Genomic DNA, 21325 nt, shown 5'->3' with positions numbered 1-21325 from the left:
CCGAAGCCGGAGAAAAGCTCGTGTGTGTGCGAGAGGAACTACGGGTGAGGGAGTAGCTCCTCGAGGGTATGGGTGTATGGTGTACGGTGTATGGGTGTTTGTGTTTGCGTGGCCCGGCGGCAAAAGTCTGATAAGCTGGCAGTTCACAAAAAAAAAAACAACAGCAGGCAGGAGAGTGTAAGGAAAACATTGCAGGAGTTGCATTTAAGTGCAGTTCTCACATCCTGCATGTCCTTGGCTTCAGCCGAGGTGGGCGAACGGCGGCGTTCGAGTAAGTGCCTATGGTAACTACAGCCCCTAAGTGGAGTGACGTAAAACTTATCCCAGGCCTTATTATCTCCCAGATAGGGCATGCACCTCTGCACGAGGGGTTGAGCCTTCGTCCTGGCTGTGAACTTAAAAGAAACTCCTGCAACCAAAGCTGCTGCAGCTTTAGAATATTTTTAAAACTATTTAAGTTTGATTTGAAGACAACATAGTATTTTAATTATATTTTCTGCTTCGAGTATGATAATAATTGATAACAATTCTGATTTTCATAAATAATTTAATACAAGTTGTAGTATTTCGACAACTTCATGTCTAAAACTATTTACCTCCGAAGGACGGCTAGGAACTTTCCTAGAGTAGGATACAATGAATCCATCCACTCTCCATGGCAGATCCATCCCCTTCTCTGACAGAGTAACTTGGCTTCGGGGTGGCCCGTTTTGTTGTGGCTTCCAGGACACGGAGTTTCGCCGGCTGATTGCCGCTGTTGCACCATCTTTGTTGCACTGGCGGCGCTTCGGAAGTGCAACTTTCGCCCAAGTGGCAACTTTTAACGCTTTTAGCTGTTGATAGTGGTCGGAAAAGTTTCGGGCCAACTGTTATCGCCGCGTTGCCGCCGCCCTGAGCACGTGCAAAAGGCTCTAATTATGACACAAGAACTAGTCCCCCGCACCGCTCTCCCAACTATTTAGCCCATAATTGTTCCAGAAATCGTTTGTTTACGCTTCACTTGCCAGCTTTTGCCACCTCCACTGAACATGTTTTCCCCCCGTTCCTTGCCCTCGAGCCATGCATTTTTCATGGCATTTGTCTGAAGCGTTTTTTTCCGGTCTCGGGCACTTTAAAGCCGTTGGAGAAAGGAAAACAGAAACCAGAAAAATAGAAAATACAAAACAGAAAAGTAAAAAGGCAAGGCAAAAAAAAAAGAAAAGAGGAAAAGCGAACACATTTCAAAAACATAAACGCACAAAATGTGTCAACCGCAATATGCTCGCTGTGTAAACAGGGCCGAGGCGGGCACATGCGGAAATCACTAAAGGCACTTCCTGCACCAGCAACAAATGCTATAAAAATCATGAAAGCAGAGCCTCAGACCCGTTCCTCGAGACTCACCTATAGAGCACATATATATAGATAAGCCGGGCACGATAAACTGACTTTAGACTGAAGACTGGAGCCGAGGTCAATGGGTCGCTCCCGATGTGGCGGTGGGTTGTCGCTTTTCTAGAGGAAAGAGATGATCACGTGAAGTGTAAGGAGACGTCAGCTTTACAAGGATCTTAAAAAGGATTTAATAAAATTACAGTCCCTGGAATATATAGTTCGTTATACTAGGTTTAGTTCTCCTAACCTTTATTCACGTTTATTCACGTTTATAAACAAGGTAAAGACAAGCCTCATGATATATATTATTTTAATCTTAAACTTCAACAACAAAATATTTAATTTATTTGAAAGTTTTCACCTGAATTAAATAAAGTTTGATATATATTAATACAAACACAAAGAATGCCCTGAGCGAGTGCCCGTTAAAGTTTACTGCGAAAGCGTTCATAGAAAAAGTTTTGGTCTCGGACATTTCATCGCATATGTCCTGTGTGTGTGCACCTCTGGCTAAGATCCTGTTTCTTTACTATTTCCCCGCTTTTCCCGCTCGCAGATGTCAGCCATACTTGTCATAATACGCACACAACCATACATATACATATATGAGAGAAGGCATCAAATGCCGCAACACTTTGGATCTGAGTCGGGCATTCCGCATGCCACAAGCAAACACACTCAAGCTCGAGACGGGGTCTCAGGATTCTCCCCGCTTGTGTGTGGCACATTTCAATGGGCACACACACACACAGCAGCAGCCATGGCATAGCATCTCCTCTCATTCCGGGCTCAGCCATGCAAAATATGCCAGCATTATAAAACTTCAATCTACTCTAAAGAACTTGTTTATGCCCGATTCGGATATCGACAGACAAGGATTGGAGTGGGGCCGGAGCTCAGAGTGGGATGTGGAGCTAGCACGCTTTTTGACATCTTAGCCAGGCCAAAGCACTTTGCATAGTTTGAGCAACCCTATTTAAATCCGAAATCCAAGCCGAGATAAAATATGGATTGATTCGCTTCGGTGACTCACAGGTTATTCAATTCACGTAGATATGAAATATTTGACTATTAAGAACTGTCTCTCTCTCCCTATTTCAAAAATATTAAATTATGCTACAAATATTTCTTATAAATAAAAGCAAAGGAAAAATGTCACAGAAAATACAGAATTTCCTTTGCTTTAGTAAGTGAGAGTAGTCTTAGTAATCCTTTTTAGGTTGTAAATAAAACTAATTTGATACTTCTTTTCTACAATAAATTCTTGAATTTTAGAAACACAAATGAAAATTTTAATGAAAATATTTTAAAATCGCTCAATGGCTTTAAAACCTTAACTTTCCTTTAACCGACAGCTATAAGCTTTGATTCCAGGAATAAATCGCTTGTCTCCTGTCACTCCCACACTTGCCCGACGTCTAACACACACTAAGCTCTGATTTCCAATGTCCGATAAAGTGCTAGAGTGTCTGTGGGTATCTGTGGATTTGCACACCGAGATGGCGATCAGTGGAGTATTTACTTTTGTATGTTTTCATTTGGACTCCGGGCGATGTGAGACTATTCTGTGAACCACTGTAGGTGGACAGGGCGAGGTGGCGGGAAGCCCGGACAGGGATAACAGTAAAAGTATGTCTAACCCCCGTAAGCTTGTTCTACTGCTACAAAGCACACATAATGTTGTGAACAAAGGAATAAAAAAACTATGGTCAGAGCTAGTCAGGGAAAACCAAAACAGCTTTGAGCATAGCACAATGTTGTTGAATTTGCCAGTAATTCCCTGTTATTATAGTATAAATCCAATGAACGTTTACTGAAAGACTTCATATTTTGTATAATAAAATGATAATAATACCCTCTATTCGCTAATAAATGTATTAATATAATCAACATCCAATCATCCATCGCCTAAGCAACCATTTCCCATTGCACAATTATACAATTAAGCCTTAAAAGCCTTCTCAAAATATTAAATTTCAATACGCAAATAACACACTTTCAATTTATAGTTTAAACAACTCAACGTTTTATTTCAACGTATTAATTACAATGTAAAGTGTAACTTTAATATATAGTCTTATAATAAACTTAAGTTTGGAAACCGTAAATATTCATACATAGATACATATATAATACAGTGTTATGCAATACAATTGCTTTAAGTACAAAACAAATAAATTGTTTGCATTTTCTTTTCTCAGTTTATTTGGCACAAAGGACTTCGCTCCTACCAGCTAAGGAATTTTCCGAGTTTTTGGTTTTTATGTTGCCAGCCGTATGGGGGTTTTGGTTTCGAACTGGGATCAGGGGAAAATATTTACAATGAGAATGCAAAATGTCAAAGTTGCATTTGCATTGAATAAAACATAAAATAAATCTGGCCTGCCGAGAGGGGGAGAGCACTTTAAGAGCATTTTTGTTATAAGCACACAAGAATACCAAAGTTGCCTCGGCAACAGAAAAATAACCAAACAAAAATTGTATTTCTATTTATTTTGTTTGCCTCGCCCCGTCCGGCTCCGCCCCCTTAGTTTGTTTTGTTTGCCTGAGTGGAAATATAAAAATTACTTCGTTTACATCCAGCAGCAAGGATAATATCGTAGCGAGGGGGTGGAGAGGCGGGAGCGAGGCCAAACGGGTCACGCAACATCCTAGACAAAGTAATAACACTTGACGCACGTCTGCGTTTCCGGCTTGTGTCCGGCCAAAGGACGTGTCTGCACAGAGAGAAAATATTTGCCAAATATTTGTGAAATTCTAGGTATTAATATATGGTACATAATTAAGGAGTTTCTTAAGGAAATTATGGTATTAAATTTAAATAAAATATAAGTAACAAACAGGCTCTTTAAGGTATAAACAATATAATTTATAAATTGTGAGGCTGTGAGTTACTTATATTTTATTAGTATTGTCTTATTACTTTGAAGATTAATAAACTTTTACTTGATATTTGTAACGTTTTGTTAATTTTAAATAATAACTATAATAAATTTTGAGAAAAGTATTGTAGAATATGGCTTTATAATAAATGTTATATGGTTGATAAACATAAATTGAAAGCCATATTGTTATATTTTCTCTCTGTGCAGCTCGGGCGGGCACTCGAACTCTTTCATCCGTCCAAAAACCTCTGCTCAGGTGGTGAAAACTAGACGAAACTCTCCTGACGTGTTAAATTGAATTTGAGCAGCGTCGACGAAGACTTGGCCTTGGTTTTCGAGTTGACGCTGGAACTGGTCTGCGTTTGGGCCTCGGGCGTCTGGTGGCCACTGGAGAAGGAACCGATTGGCGTGGGAGTGGCCAACAGCTGCTGCTCCTGCTGGTGGACGCCGAGCAGTTGTCGCGCCAGCTGGGATATATCCCTGCCGTGGCTGCTGTCCAAGTGCTCCTGGGGAGAAGGCAGAGTGGTCGAGGCTGCTTGAGGCTTGAGGGCCAGGGATTGGCGCAGCAGGTCCGGCAGATGCCACTGCTCCAGGAGCTCCGCTCCCAGCGTGGGCGAGTCGCTGGCCAGGCGCGTCAGCGTGTGCAGGATGGTCTTGATGCTGCGGCGCTGGGCATCGCTCTCCGCACGTGAGCCGTAGGTCTTGTAGAATTCCGTTTGGTACACGGACGTGATGAAATTTATGATGACGCCGTTGGCCAAGTGGCTGTGGCACTTCTTGTTCAGCGACATGTTGTGCAGCATCCCAACGATTTGCTCCTGTGCGGATGAAATAAAAGAGAGGGGAGGCAAATGTTGATGAGTAAAAAATAAGCAACTCAAAGTGGGTCGGATGTGTGTGTGTGTGTGTGTGTGTGTGTGTGTGTGTGTGAGGCCTGGCCAAATGAAAAATCGTGGCCAAGATTGCGAAAAAATTGCTTTGCAAATGCACAAATAAATTTTACGAGCCAGCGCCCCGAGAAGCTTTCAATAAAATTGCCCAAAAAATTGCAGGAAATCGATTCAGGCGGTTCCAAACCAAGGTCAGGTTTGAGCACACAAAGATATATAAGGATACGGGAACGTTTATATCCTTCAATAAAAAGAGGCCACATCTTTCAAATTGTCTATATTAATTTATAAATATTTCAGGAATTTCATTTTAATTAAGTTTCATTCCGGAGATAAGTTAAATTTGTGATTACTAATATGTGATTGGTGATTACTTTCAATTCAATTTAAATTAGTTGCCTTTTTTGCATTGTAATACATTTATAACTATCCAGTAAATTTGTTTATTAAGAGAATTTTAATTGTTGATTGCAATGCTGCCCATGGAGAGGGTAATTTATGTCAGGAAATTAAAATTTTATCGGAAAACTGCCTGGTCTGTTGGGATTTTGTGTGATATTAGCTAGAATTTAATAACGAAATTTATGGAAAATATTTGCCTTTTCTTCATAAATTAGTAAATGAGCTTAAACTTTTTAATTTAGCTTATTTTTGTACGGGCATTAAGCATAATAGATAACCTAATATGTGGTATTATCTGAACCATGTTAAATTCTATTATTTAAATTATAAAATAAACACATTTCCAGAGCTACTTACATAGAGAAAGACACTGGTGCCGCAGCTCTGGTGTTCCAGGGTGTCAATCAAGCGGAATATGGCCTCGTTGGACATGATGGAGTAGTGTGACGTGGCCTCCATTCGGCTCAGATTATTTAAAGCAGCGGCGCAGAGGAGCAATGTCTGGGCACAGCACTCTGGCTGCAAGAGGGCAGCCAATCCGGCCACCAGGCTCTCGGCGCAGTCCCTCAAGCCTGGCACTCGGTGCTCTGGTCCATGCCAGGCGGCGGTGATTTGGGCCAGAAGCGACACCGCCTCCCTACGCTCAATGGGTCCTCTCTCGCCCGCGGACTCCACCTGGAGGATGTCCCTCACAATCTCGATGCCGCCACAGCTGCCCAGCTGATTAATGGCCTGGAGAGCGCAGCATAGAGTAGCCAGAGCCCGGAGAGCCAAAGCCCTGACGGAGCTCTGTTTGTGATCCAAAACAACCACTAACAGAGTTCGCACTGCCTCGTTCTGGACAAAGGCATCCGACAACGAAGCAAATCCATCGTAGTCAATGTTCATCAAGGTGGCCACCATATTGATATTGGCCCTGAGCAGCAGGTCACAGCGACTCTGCTCAATGCTGATCACCAGAATGCGAACCAATCGCTCGAAGATCAGGCGCAGCGTGATCAGGGTGTGCCTCTTCAGCAGCTGCACATCGTCCAGCAGGGACTCTAAGTTGATGTAGTGTTGCCGCTCCAAGGAGTACCTCGTGTCCTTGCTGACCGTCCTGATCTGCTCGAGATGCTGCTCATAGCGCCGCCTCTCGATCTTGGCATCGTTGAAGAATATGGCACGGCGCTCCAGCGTGCAGGTGAAGTCGTCCAAGTGGGAGAGCAGCTGTGTGGCTCCGGCAAGGGCCTCCGGCAGGGAACTGGCCTGCAGTCCGCTGAGCACCCGCTCGCTGCGCTCAAAGTGCAGCTGGAGCGACAGAGCCTGCTGCTGCAGCTGGCGGACCAGCTTGCAGACCGCACTGGTGGTAATGGTGTAGTTCTTGTACGCCTCCTGGGCAATGGATTTGTGCTGAAGGGTGCACATCACCTCTGGTTCTCCGGCCCAGCGTTGCTCCTGCATCCAGCTGGCCACGGGTTCGGGGTGTTTTCTTGTCTTCTTTGCGATCCTCGAACGACTCTTAGGCGTACTAGTGCTAGCCGTGAATCGCAAAGCGCTAACTCTCAGGGGAGAGGGCTGCGGCTGGATTGTTTCGTCCTGTTCGGTGGTGCCAAAGGTCACGGTCTCGTTGTTGTAGGGCGGTGGTGCCTCGCCCAAGTAAACGGTCTCATTATTATAGGGAGGCGGTGGAGCAGAAACCTGCTCCTGCTCCTCCTCGCTGGCCGAACCCTCTTCCGGTTCCGGTTTGGCTTTTCGCATAATTCGCCGACGGCGTCTTATCGCCGGACGTGGCGGCGGTGAACTCTCCTCCGCCGTCACAAGCTCCGCCTCATCGTCCAGCTTCAAGCTATTCAGCTGCTCAAAAAGCCGACTGCGGCTAGCCGCCAACTCGGCGTCCACAGCATCCTCCTCATCGTCCTTGTCGGATTTCGCCTTTGGTGTCTTTTGGCCACTGGTGAATGAAATCCGGCGAGAAACACTGATCAGCGGTGAGTAGAAGGCTGAGTTACCCACGCGACGCACCACAGTTGGGGGCGTGGCTACCGAACGCACCGAGGTGGGCGTGGCCGTGGGCGTTTGATTGTCATCTGACTGAGGCGATTGCGGGGACTGTGATTGCTGCCGATGCTGCAGCTGCTGTGACTCCTCATTGTCCGAAAAGCCTGAATCCTGTGGAAAAAAGATATAAATTAGCATATTGAAGGAATTTAGGTAAAGGTATTTAAGTTCATTATTATATCATTCCAAAATCCATACTAATATATAATGAAAATCTGTCCAATTATTGTAGTTACATATATCCTCTTAAAGCTCCCACTAATCGGAGCTATCTTCAAGTTAAATTAGAATAACGCCACGGGATATATAGAATCAAATGGACTACATGAATATGCTCACCTGACTGCGCAGACTGCCGGGACTATCGTGCTTGTGCCAGGAGAGCTTGGAGCTATTCTGCTCGTCCTCCACCTCCTGGATGCAAGAGAGATTGCCCAGGGCGCCGAGGGAGGTGGGCTGCCTCTGTGCCCCTGCCGAGTAGCTGTTATTGAAGCTCGAGTAGAAGCCGCCGCTGGTCAGGGAGGACTGCTCCGAGCCCCACCACACCTTGCTATAGCTGCGCTGGAAGGACATGCCTGAAATTGAGAGACGGAGAGGAAATCAGTAGTGTCCATCATTTAAATAAATTGGACTCATTCGTTTAACAGGCTTAAATTCATTAAATTTAATGCAATTGCCGCTTGGCTGGACTGGATTCATTGCCAATACACCCGGGTTATTCCGGGGTCATTCCTCCCGGAAAGAGTGGAGGGACGCAGAGACAGAGACGCACACACATGCCTGAACATTGGCGTAATATCCGTTACAAAAAAATTAAATTTCCGCCCAACCGATACAAATCATTATTTTAATCAATGAAATGCCGTATGCCGGAGCCAACCACCCACCCACTCCAATTTTAAATTTCAGCTCGACTCGAGTGATTTAAGGAGCTCCGAAAGTTGGAGGAGACTCGAGGCCATCAAAATGATATTTGGCATATGGCTGGCCAGGCGTCCAACTGTTCCACTGTATACATTACGGTGCAATAATTTCTAAATAATTGATGTGAATGCCCCAAATTGTGGGCATTTATGCAGATTTTACAGGCCAAATCTGTTGAGTTACAAGCATAAAGAAGGGGCGGTGGTCACCTGGCTGGATGCTGGAAATGCAAATGATTTGCTGGGGGGGCTTGGTAATGGTCATGGCAATGGGATTGGACTGAGAGTTGAACCCACAAAGCATTGACAAAGCATTCAGTGTGCGGCATCGGGGGTCTCTATTATGCAAATGGAATAAACTAATTATGCTGCAAAACAATTTTCGTGTGACATCGCAAACCAAACGAACTCGTGTTTTATTTTGTTTAATTTTGCGTGGTTTGTGCACTTTGCAGTTTACATATTTATTAAACTTTGTTTTTGCCATAATTACATAATATAGCATCCATATGCATGGGTGTATTTGCCTAGAAAAGGGACTTGTTGGCAGCACCTCGGCGAGAGAGTGTGCAACTATTTGTGTTATGCATGAGTGGGAAAGTTTATTTTGCATGCCCAGTGAACTCTGACCTCGCGCGCGCTTTCTCTTTCTATCACTCACTCTTTTTGCCCCACAAATGTGGCATTTGGTCAACTGCTGCCACTCTCTCCCTCGCACTCAGTGCAAATATTGACAAAGTGCTTGTTTCAAGTAAACAAAATGAAATAAATAAAGGACGAAATGAATTTTTTCTTCTGCATTTTTTCCCAACGGTCAACGAACGCACACATAAGCGCCGCACATGCATATTTATTGAATTCATTAAGCAATTAATTAAAATTATATTCAATTAGTACAAAAAGCACGGCAATAAAAACCAACAAATATTTGCTGCCCACTCAAAGTTTAATATGAAAAAAATTAAATATTTCTAACGCATTTCGTAATAATATCGTGTTTTTTGTTTAATTTTTATGTAATAACCATTATTTTTTACCTATAATAATGAGAGTCGACGATTAAAATGCTCATTATGTGATACTTTACTTACGTTATATAAAATATTTTAATATTAAAATTTCATTTGTTTGTAAAATAAGAAAAAATAGTCACAATTTTTATAATACTGCCTAAAAATAGAGAGACGGCAGAGAAACTGGCTGAAACAGGGCTTTGGGCAACACCGATCTATACTATCCTCACATTGAAATTGAATAATCTACTACGCTTAATTAATTTTTAACAATATAACATAGTTCACTTTTACAGACCATAATTTCTCCATTTAAGACCGCTCTCATATCCCCATTCCGCTTCCATATATCACTAAAGCCCCTTCGAAATCCCGAATCACGGGGTACACAAATGAAAATCACTGTCCCTGGGCCATGGGCTAATTAATGGAGAGCTCTGTTAGCTTCATGCCCACATTACAATTTCGAGAGCGCAAAATCCTTTTCTCTGGCACAATAAATATTGCACAATTGACGCTGGCGGCTGGCCGGAGAGGCTTAACAATGCTGCAAGGCGATAAAAATTAACGGTGCTTAATAGCAACATTGAAAATCATTAAGTGATTTATGGTCAGCCGCAGACAGAGCTCCAATAAGTGTCAGCGCTCGGACAGCCCCACGAAGGACACTGATCCGGCATGTAAAATGTATATACGTATATTTATTTATCATTTCGTTTATTTACATGAGCATCTTAGAATACGTAAACGCACTTTATAATACAGCAACATACATTTATATATATAAAGACAATAACTGAGTTCTCTCCTCGTCTTTTTCTCCCCGACCATCTCAATTTCGTCCAAGTAGTTCGATTCCCGTTCACAATGATTTCGTAATTTAAAACAAACTTCAGTTAAGGCCACACACACAGACACAAAAAAACAAAAAGAACAACCAAAAAACATGAAGCCAAATAATATTTATAAATTTTCCTAGGCTGTATGTGTGTGTTGGTGTGGGGGGCGTGGCTGGTTGGCAGTCAATTAGCACAGGCGCCACATAAATTTTAATATCGAATACGTATTCGTTTTTGGTTTTTGTGTTTAATCAAGATAAACGAGCTCGTTTTCAGTATTTTTTTTTTTCGTGATGGGAGAGTGGCCATTACACCTTACAAGCCCACATACCCGGCGGCTTTACATATATGCATCCCATGTACACCCAATGCCAGTCCCGCTTCCAGTCTCAACGCGGCAGGTCGTTGAGCACGAGCGTGGACGTGTAGCTGGGCCCCTGAATGTGAGCCGTTTTTGTGGTCGTCATCGTGGTGGTCGTCAACGTGACCTTGCCGTTGACATCTGCATGCACCTGCTCCGCCTCGCCCTCCGGCTGAGCGAGTATCTGCTCCACATAGCCCGTCGTCACCTGGACGCTATGGTGGGCGCGATTCAGCGGCGAACGGGAGCCACTCAATCCGGTCCCCGTCGACTCATCGTCGCTAAAGTCGCTGGTCAGGGCGCTGCCCGTCCGTACGGAGCTATCGTAGGAGTACTGGGTGTGATAGGTGCTGCTGGGCGGCTCCCCGCTGCCGCCCGTCGTGCTGCTACCACCTGCTGGGGCTCCTTCCATCTCGCCCTGGATGTTGTTGTTCGATTGGCTGTTGCCGTTTTGCTTTTGCTGACGCTGCAGCGTCGTGGTGGAGGCTGCGGTTATGTCCTCCTCGGAGATGTCGTCGAAGGCCGGCGGCGGTGTTGACATACCGGAGAGCATGGTCAGGACCGGTTGCCGTCCACCACCGGTCGGTGTGTTCAGGGAGGGCAGACGCGAGGCTGGTGAGCGCATCAGTTGCGTTGCTGACGTTTTGCGCTTGGAGGGGGAATGTTTCAGTGGAAATGTGGGCGTCTTCTTGAACACCTGCTTGGCCATGGCGTCTTGGAAGCGTTTGGCATAGAACGAGGGACGGCACACGGACACCGTGTCCCCGTTGTACAGGATGCTCTTGAAGGTGTGCTCCAGCTTCTTCTCCAAGCGATATGACTGCAGGATGTCGATAATGCCAATGTAAAGGATCAACCTTTCGTCATTTTCCGATCGCGCGGGTATACCGCCCGAGGGCACATCCTCGTCCTCCTCCAGAGGCATATCCATGTCGGCTGTAATCGATTCTAGAGCTGTGGAATGAGCCACCAAACGCTGACGATTCATACTGCGAGTGCGATTCAAGGCGGCTCCTCCCGTTCCAGCAGAAGTGCCCGGAATGGAGGCGTACGAGGCCACCGTATGGAGTTGATTTTGATCCGCCTCCGGGGCGTCGTCATCGGGGTTCAGGGATGATGGACCCTGGGCGGCGCTTTCCTTCCGCTGCAGCTTAGCCCGTGCGTTTAGGATGCGCTCCTCCCTCTTCTCCTTGGCGGCCAGGTCCAAATTGTGAATGCCCACCAGCAGCGAGTAGTCCATGATCTGAAAGCTTTCCAGAACCATGCAGTCCCGCTGAATGGTGCGCATCAGTGCATTGTACTTGTCCGTCTCCAGGAAAATGCCGTTCGGATGGTGCTCGGCAAAGTCGAGGTCCTTGAATGTGGGACTCGCCTTCTGGCGCTCCGCCTTGGAGGCCTTGCGGCGGAAGGACGAGCCCTTCAAATCGTACTTGGCGTGCATCTTGATGTCCGAGGGCAGCAGGTTGTTCATGGCCACCAGTCGCACGTTCTTTGAGTTGTAATGGAAGCAATAGAGTCCAAAGAACTTGGGCAGCAGGGTTCGGGGATTCTGCGAGAGGTTCATGTAATAGCCGGGCAGCAGTTTCTGCAGGAACTCGCACTCCTTTTTCTGCACCGTCTTGATGATGAACTCGTCGTCGTCCGTCAGGTAAAATATAGAGCCAGAAGCCCCCGGATTGGAGAGCTCTCGCAGCGGCGAGGCACACATGGACATGAGGAAGTCGTCGGGTGCGATTCCAAACAGATCCCGGAAGTAGCGAAAGGCAATGGGTGCGTACACCTTGAACCGGAAGTCGCTGTAGTGGTGAGCTGGCGTGATGGAGGAACCATCTGGCGGAAACGATATGGTCTCCATTTCCCAGAAGTCGTTCATCAGCAGATCCCTCTTTGGCTTGCTGGCCAGACTGCCCACCGTGTGCTGGATGCCCAGCTGTATGGAGCCCATTATCTGCTTGGACTGGATCTTCTTGTAGGTTACCTCACCTCCCTCGGCCACTCGCCGGTGGCCGATCTTTTTCTCATGCTTGCCCCCGGTGGTGGAGGGGTTTCGCGAAATACTGGCATCCAGCGTGGAGCTGGCACTACGAAGCCTGGAGACCGGTGTCTGGGTGGCAGCGATATTGTTCAGCTCGTGCTGCAGCAGCGCCGTGGACTCCTGGCCGCCGTGGGCCAGAGCAGCGTCCCTGAATAGCTGGCGGGATGTGCCCGGCTGCATGTTCATCGGGGGCGGCGTTCTGGGCGTCCGCGGCGTGCCCTCCAGCTCCTGAATGGAGTTGCCAGTTGGTGACTCCTTTGAGGAATCTTGGGGAATGATCTTAACGGGCGTAAGAAGGCTTTTTCGCTGCAGCTGGTATTCCTCAGCCTCTGGTGTTTTCTGGGGCTTTGTGTCATCCTGCTGCTGCTGCTGCTGCTGCTTCTCCTCCTCCTTGCCAACCGGCTGGAGCTCCAGCTCGACACGGGTGTCCATACTGCTCTCTGCGGAGGAGAAAACCACTTATTGCAGTGCCGCTCAAACTGTACAAAAGGCAACAACAGGCAACGCGTTCAATGGCAGCTCGAGTAATGCAAATTGGTGAGTGTTTTTCTGGATTTTGTTGTTATTCTTTTCAATGGGTGGATGAGTCAGTGTGAGATGGGGCTTGAGCCAATGAGCGAATGATTAAGCATTGGAGCAGCAGTTGGCACGTTCCGCCTTCTTTGCTCGACACTTTCGAGCTTTCGAGCAGCTGCTGCCCACTAGCAATTGTGTGGCTTATCTTTTGTTTGCGCAATGAAGAGCAGCTACAAAAACATCAACGACAACAACAACAACAGCGCCAAGGCAAACATTAAGCTTTTATCGAGAATAGTAATTAGCACACAGTAACTGCAAAACTGTGAAGCGGTTGACTCCCAAACCATAGGCAAGTGCATGCAAATTCAGGGGAAATCGCACGAAATCTCATGAAATCACTCATTACGAATTTCCGAAATGCAGGAGAGACAGGTAACAAAAACAGCCCAACCATAATTTCGATTGTTTGCATATGGGAATCCTAAATACCCGACAGACACGTTCGAATGCATAAACAAACGTTCAACAATACACACAGAAAAAAAAAGAGAATAACAAAATTTGTACACCTGAAATAATACAGTCCCCAGATCTGTTTAAATTACAGTTTTCTATAAAAATAATTGATTACACATATGCCTTGTTTGAGACGGATAAATAAATCGAATTGTTGCTTTAAATCAAGGGTGCCCAAGGCCGTCTGACTCACCTATTTGCAATTCTAGAGTAAATATTACTAATTAAAACAGTTTTTTTAAGGCTTTTCTATATAAAATTTATCTTATATCCCTTAGATACCAAATTTCTTCTCCACAAAACTATTCTATATTTTCTCTCTCTGCATCCAAAACGAATGGCAAACGGTTGCTGAAAACGCAAACAATTAAGGCCGAAATCCTCAAAATTATTATAGGAAAGTCATTATTTTTGCGTGTGTGTGTATTGTGGTATTATTTCGAAAAATGGAAAATGAAACCAAAACATGGTCATGGGCGTAGAATCAGAGCGGAAGGGGGCTGCACGGCGGGCGGAGGCCATTCAGCTGGCTCGTGTGTGTTTATTTTCGTAGATTGTCGCTCGGCGGATATAGCGTCGGCATCTCCTCTATATCTTTTCCCTCCTCGTGTCTTTTTTAATATTTGTCGCACGCATGACAGGCCAAATAATAATAATAAAAAAAAGTAGAGAAAAGCGAAAACAACAACAGCTAGTAGTGCTTTCGCAGCGGAAAGTTTTTCCCGAAAATATTCAGTGAATGAATATGAAATATGGGCGTCCTTTGGCCGATAAGCAATATAAACACCATGGATATCATGGATTAGTAATAGGTTGGCACTGCTAATGGGTCTATTAACCTTCCAAGAGTTAGTTCTCTGCTGCTGCTGATGTTGCTTTATCCGTTGTTGCGGGTTTTGCCTTGGGCAATTGTTAACGATGAGCTTGCCATTAAAACGTTTTGCCATTTTATTCGTGAATTAATTAGCGTACTTACACAGAGAAACACTCGAGATTCAAATTATGGCGCTCCCAAAGGTCAACTATCCAGCAACAAGTACATGGGCCCACTCTCTCTCGCTCTCTTTGTGTATCTGCTGCGGATCGAGGCGCGTTCGTCTCTCCCGCTCTCTCGCTTCCGTAGCTCAAGTCGCCGTTCCTCTTCCTTCGCTTTTATCGCTTTTCCTTCGATTTCCAGTTTCCAGCTCGGGGTTCAGTTGATAAATTGCTTTCATAATTTACAACAATCTCAACGAATTCTCTGTGAGCACCTTTAGTGTGGTTGTGTCGTTGTGTCGGTGTCTCGGCGCGTGTGTGTTTGTGACTGGCGATGACGTCGTCGTGCGGCAATCGTCTCGGAATTCCACTTCAAAGCGGTCTCATTTTCCCCGTATTTTCAGCCACCCCCGCTCGCGAAGAATGAGAAGAACAGTAGACGTTTCCGGACAGCAGCGGAATTTGTGGCCGCGTCTGTTTTGTTGTTGTTTTTGGTTTAAATAAACTCTGCGATTTGCAAATTATTTTATTTTCTACGCGATCAGAGTGACCGAAGTTTTGTGTCTGGGCGAATGCGATCAGTGTGACTGTGTTGTCTCAAAAGAATTTGGTACCGAAAATGCAGCCGTGAAAAAGGTGCAGAACATTGATGAAAAAGCGGTAGAAAGCGTATTTAAATTTCGTGATCACCGTTAAAAAACGTTAACTAATTAATATTCCAATCTGTAATATACACATTTTCCTTCAAATCGACCCGAAAAAAAGGGTGAACAGCTTTATAACAAATGGTAAGTCTTTCGCGCAGTGTGACCATTGCTGCGCCCTTGTAAAATACCATTATTTTATATTACGGAAAATAAGTTGTTGGCTTATTAAATGTTTTAAGAGACTTATTTTAACTTTAAGTAGCTTATTTAAGATCACAAATACCTCCAGAAGAGTATAAAATATAGTGAAATCTAATTGGTTCTAGTCTATGCTAGCAGGCTAACAAAATTTGTGATCGTCACGCAAGCCAACAGGTGGTGCTTTTGTCATTTGTAGCGCCATCTGTCGATTTGTTGACTTGTGTAGAATTTATGTAAAATGTTTAAAAAAATGGTGTATAAAAAATAATATATTTTTAAGACTGTAATTTAAGAAATTAATTTGATTTTTTTTTAACTCGTCAGTTTTTAAAGCTTTGAAGACTATATTTTCCGAATTTTTTTTTTAGTAATAGAAAATAAAATAAAATTAAATTAAAAAAAATAATTTGCCTTGACCTTTACCAATCTACCGATTTATCTTCACAATTCTGTCTTCTTGTTCAAAATTCAATTTTCCTTCACGAAAACAATGAGTTTCTTGATTGGAAAAGAAAAATACCCAGCAATTGTCGTTCTATTTCGGGATGAAAAGTGTCTGGATTTCGAGACGAAATATTAATTTAATTTTTCGCACGGGAAACCGCCTGACCGGCGAGAATCTAATTAGGAACACCTACAAAGGCGATTTCCCGGCCGGCGGCGTAATTCTAATTGGATTAGTAACTGAAGCCGGCGAAGGAACGTTTTCAGGACCCTGCCTCTGCCTCTGTCACTGCCCTTGACCCTGCGACTTTCCTTTTGTGGATTTTTTTTTTTTGCGGGTGCCTGTCTCATTACCACTTCCCCGCCCCGTTTGCCGCTTAAATTGATTGAAAAACCGCCCCTTAATCGATATTTATGGCCAGCCATGAGTAATTTTAATAGCCGCTTCCCCCTCTGCCCCTCATTAGTAGTAGGCAAGGCGAAATGTAAAAAATGTTTAGCTAACAATCCGGTTCGCAGCCGGAGCGGAGAAATACTAATGGCTGGGACGAGATGAGTAGGTACGCCTCATTACAAATGCCCAAGAGCAGCAACAAAGCCGGCCACAAATTGCACTTAATTGGGTGTGTTAAATAGTGTAAAAATTGATGTAAATTTAATTTCGAATAAGGATTGTTCGTGGCTGACGAGCCAAGTTCTAGCTTATTGGTTAATTAGGAACTAAGCCGAAAGCCAGGCGAAATTCATATGCAAATGCCGAATAGAGATGTCAGCAAACAAGTTTCGCGCCAAACCAAATGAAATACAAATTCTAAAATGTGCGACAATCTGCCAATTAATTTGGAATCCTAAAAAAAGAGTGGAACGCATAATTTATGCAGTCCAAAGACACTACAAAGCGAAAGACCACAACGGAACTCTACGCCATATCGCGTTGAAGACCCAACAAAAGCTGAGATAATGCTTCGTTATCAAAGGCATTTCATTTCGTAATAAAAACAGAAGAAAAAAATTAAAAAAAGAAATGTGAGAGAGCGAGGGAAGCGAATTGAATAATAAATTTATGTTCTGGTCAGCTTAAAAAGTGGCCATGTTGGCGAGTTAAAAATATTCATAAATATCGAAAATTGCATTGTAAAATTGCATTGAGAGCGGTGGCAGAAATTACACTGAAAATGTTAACTATCATAATTAAGTTAATATGCGGGGTGGTTATGTGTTAACTGAACTTGGCTCATTGGGGTCGTTGGCGAAATACGAGGCCAACCTGATGGGGGAAAGTGGGAAAGAGGGGGCCCGGCTTAATTAACCGAAAGTTAAGGCCCAATACGAGAATCAAAATCGATGGGAAAAGCGCAAAGGCAAAGCGCTCAATGATTAATCCGCCATCGACCGTAATCATTTTAATAGTTTTGACATTTAAGTGACAAATTAAAATGGAATAAATGCAAAATAAGCGTAATAAATTTTAATTGCCACCGCCCCATTGGCAGGCAGCTGTTGCATTGATTATAATGAAATTATTATTTATTTATTTGGCATCTTTTTGTTATTGCATAATTAATTGTTGTCGCTCGAGTGGCAAACAATTAAATAATAAATCAGTTTTTAAACAATCATTTAATTATGTAAAAAATGGCCCACTCTAGATGCATTGAAATGCCATTTAGCGAGTGCAATTATTCAAGCCGCACTTTGCTGATATTGTTCAATAGATTTTCGCCATTGTTGCAACCTGACACATCGAAAATAAACACAGAGTCGGTCGGCGGATTACAGAGCTCTTTCAATAGAATCCAAATAGAATCCCCTTTGCACTGCTGCTCCATTTACGGCGTTGTCTGACATTTCGCATCGGAGCGCTTCAATGGAAAATCAATAAACTAAGCCAAATTAAACATTAATCCCATTCAATTAGACAATCATCATTGCTTTGGCATTTCCCATCTAACGGTAGCCGCATATCGGAGATGCTGCCGTGTGTGCCGCACGAGTTTATGTATGTTGCCGCTGCTGCCATCGACACCAATTGTCATTGATATCGATCTCTTACTGGAGAGTGAGTGGCGGCGGCAACAGGTGACTGACTCCCGGACTGGTTTCTGGGCACATCGGACTTAATAACACCTCTCACGCTGACCGGTGTAATGGCCAGTGTTTAGCACTCTAATGGAGCAATCGCGGCCGCAGATCTCAAACCGCAGGGAACACACTCTCCCCGTCGTCTGGAACTAGATCAGTGCAATCAGTGTTCCCTTGATTATTGCAATTAGGTTTAAGGTGTACGGAAATTATGCGAATCTTCTTGTGGTGCCAAGTGAAGAATTTCGAAAATTCTTCGGCAGCTAATAGCAGTCTTTGATCTTTGGTTAAGAGGTATTATTATAATTTCGGGAAAGGGGTTCCAGGGAATGATTTAATTTTGTTGTAATGCAGGTAAAGTGCATGAACAAATTTTTTGGTATTATTTAATTATACAAAATCCTTAAAAAACATAAACTAGTATTTATTATGATTGGTTCTCAAAGAGTATAAATAAATAAATCCATTATTCCCATATCAAAAGAGTAATTTATTATTATTAATTTATAAAAGAGAACTTATCGCATACTTATTTATAAAAGCGTAGATAGGAATGTCAATACAGCTGCAAGCTATTTTTAATTCATTCTCAACTGCCTCGTTACGTCTAGTATATATGTATATCCACAGCACCCAAGCCCATATCATCCGTACTCCTTTACCTAACCCAATTATTGTTATGTCAAGCCAAGGCTTAGTCACCACCCCACACGAGCATTTCATTCACCATCAACCTGATCAGTCACCTTTGCCCACACCCCCAAATATAGTATATATCTCCCAGTTGTGTATCCACTCGGTATCCCCAAGCTCGTGCGTGACTCATCGGGGGATCTACGTTATAAAGAACATTCAGAGGAAAGCTGTTCGAAAAAAAACAACCAAGAAAACAATCATTACGCGGTCTGACGACTCTGGGACGCTCCTGAGTCATAAAACCAAGCTTAGCGGAGTCCTCGAAAATACAGAAATAAAAGCAATATTGCCGCATAGTTGGGTTATGAGTTCAATAAATGGGCGGCCCCGACATATAGTGTGTGTATTAAAGCGCGTGTAATTACAAGGGGCGTATGCGGAATCGTATTAAATATTTGTGTTTATTATTGATAAGCCTATTGGGGTCAAAGGGGCCCATAAACAGTTATGCGTCTGTTGGGCTGGCATCCCATATACGGCTTTTGGTGACCGAAACTTACCGTTTTCTTCTTGAACAAACAATGCCGAGGTAATCCCAAGTTTAGCCGCTGTTATTGTTGTCGGTTCCTCGGTTGTGGCCGCTGAATGATAGTAAAATTTATATTTCAAGCACGTGTCATTTGATTATTTTCGGTCACTTGGCACTTGGGGGCGTAGTGGGTGGCAGGGGGGTGGTGCACCCACGAGACAGAGTGTAAATAGTTTAACACTGCACAACGGTAAACGGAAAACACAGGCGACAAAAACGAAACACGTAAAACCCGAACGAAACTAACCCGAAGAAACTGGGCGAAGAGAGACTCGCGGCGATCGCGGTGTGTTGCGTCTGCGTTCTTCGAATGCTAACAAGCGAATGCGAGGCTATAGACTTCTGATTCCGAGGGAGGGAAATACCTTGGCCCGCAGCAAGAGAGAGAGACAGAGAGGGAGAGCAGAGAGCGAGTCACAGAGTCATATTACCTGGGTGAGTAAGGTGCACTGGAAGAAATTTAAATATCTTTGAAATTTTCCTTACAATTTTAAAATATTAGTCTTAAAAAATATATATATTTTATTACGGAACCGTTTGAAAAAAGAGTTATTTCTGTAATTCTAAAATATTACAAACTGTTTATCCCTTGATATTAGTAAAGTTAAAAAAGGTAGTCTTTATAATAGAGTTTTCTTAACAAAAAAAACTATATTTGTAGTAACCAATTTTTTTTTTCTGTGTATTGACAACACTATCAGCAGCTGCTCTCTCTCCAAACTGGCACTCTCTCTGACTCTCCCTCTCTCAGCATGTTTGTTTAATCATAATGTACATATGTACGCTTCGCATAATGCATCGCATTGTTCACATTGTCGCCTTCGTTGTTGTAGTAGTTGGTGGTGGTTTATGCTTTTGTTGCTATTTCGCTTTCTTATCACAGGCTCTCCCTCTGACCAGCTGTTCGGTAGCATTTCCAAAGGTGCGATGTGCGATCTCCCCTCTGCCTTACCTTTCCCGTACCTTCAGCGCATGCGCAGCTGCCTGTGATTTAGTTCCTTGATTGGACTCGCTTGTTCCTCCTCTGGCTGTGATTTAATGCTAATTTTTTGCGCCATTCCCGGGAGTTACTGACATTGTTTGCAGATTATTTTTAACCCTTAGGAATTTCCGTTTCGACATTTGTTTGCCCAACTTGCGCAAGTTTGTCCGCTCGGTCGGGGTGCCCTGATAAGATAACCGAAAGTATTGAAGGGCCAGTAAATATAGTAAATGTGGACTCATTCAAGATCGATCAGCGGCGATAAAACCTTAATATGGCACACATATTTTTGACTGTTGTAACGCGACAGCAATTAGGCAATTGAACAATTGCTGCAAACACTATTAAAGCGCTAAGAGATCGCCCACCTCTAAATAAAATACAAAAATTAAGAGCAGCCCACGGTGTGTGCTGTTTTTGTGCGCTGTTTTTTGCTATTGCCAATTTGTAGCAATTTCCAAATTGCGAAAGTAGTTAAAACTGTCGGGATGAGCTTGGTGGCATGGAGGAGGAGCTGGATAGCAGAGTAAGCAAATTAAAACCGAAAACAACTGCTGAGCGATGTGCACTGGGAAAAATAAGGAAGTGAAAAAATTATAAAAATAATACTGAAAAAAGTAAACCTATTAGAATAAAGTTGAACTGCCCCTCAATCTTTTTCCTGCTTCTAGTCTTTAGGTATAATTTTCTCTTTGAATCCAATAATAAAATAATTAAATAAATTATTAGATACTTAAATGGCATACCAAATACAACTGAAACAATTTGTTTCTTCTAATGTTCTCCTCTGACCCGAATCTTTCATATGCCACTTGAGGGTTTGAGTTACACAAGTTTCCATCGATTGTGGAACTTGCAAAAAACTGTCTTGTTGGCAGACATTTATTTATTTTATTTATTTATTGACAGCTAAGCTTAACTTTTTATTGATATGAAATGGCGTGACATTGACCCCGAGGCTTTTCACTGTGT

At 43.6% G+C, this 21325-nt stretch overlaps 2 protein-coding genes across 3 annotated transcripts; both read right to left on the bottom strand.

Moving 5' to 3' along the window:
• Window positions 1-3376: 3376 nt before the first annotated feature.
• Window positions 3377-19481, bottom strand: insc (inscuteable). The gene is made up of 4 exons (XM_017169636.2): window positions 19343-19481; window positions 7931-8166; window positions 5909-7702; window positions 3377-5077 (listed from the first exon to the last, which is right to left on the bottom strand). The coding sequence occupies exons 2-4, from the start codon at window positions 8162-8164 to the stop codon at window positions 4526-4528; spliced, it is 2580 nt and encodes an 859-aa protein (XP_017025125.1). The 5' UTR covers window positions 8165-8166; window positions 19343-19481; the 3' UTR covers window positions 3377-4525.
• Window positions 10209-19481, bottom strand: sktl (skittles). Of its 2 annotated transcripts, none has more exons than XM_017169638.3 (2): window positions 19343-19481; window positions 10209-13202 (listed from the first exon to the last, which is right to left on the bottom strand). In XM_017169638.3, exon 2 carries the CDS (start codon window positions 13192-13194, stop codon window positions 10756-10758), a length of 2439 nt encoding a protein of 812 aa, XP_017025127.1. In that variant the 5' UTR covers window positions 13195-13202; window positions 19343-19481; the 3' UTR covers window positions 10209-10755. The 2 variants fall into 2 exon arrangements, with proteins under 2 accessions (XP_017025127.1, XP_070140851.1); XM_070284750.1 differs by lacking the exon at window positions 19343-19481 and adding an exon at window positions 14776-15350.
• Window positions 19482-21325: the final 1844 nt, after the last annotated feature.

Source organism: Drosophila kikkawai, chromosome 2R (assembly GCF_030179895.1).
Source record: "Drosophila kikkawai strain 14028-0561.14 chromosome 2R, DkikHiC1v2, whole genome shotgun sequence".
NCBI classification, from domain to species: Eukaryota; Metazoa; Arthropoda; class Insecta; order Diptera; family Drosophilidae; genus Drosophila; species Drosophila kikkawai.
The sequence above is the reverse complement of the archived record's forward strand: the minus strand, read 5'-3'. Positions and strand labels throughout refer to the sequence as shown.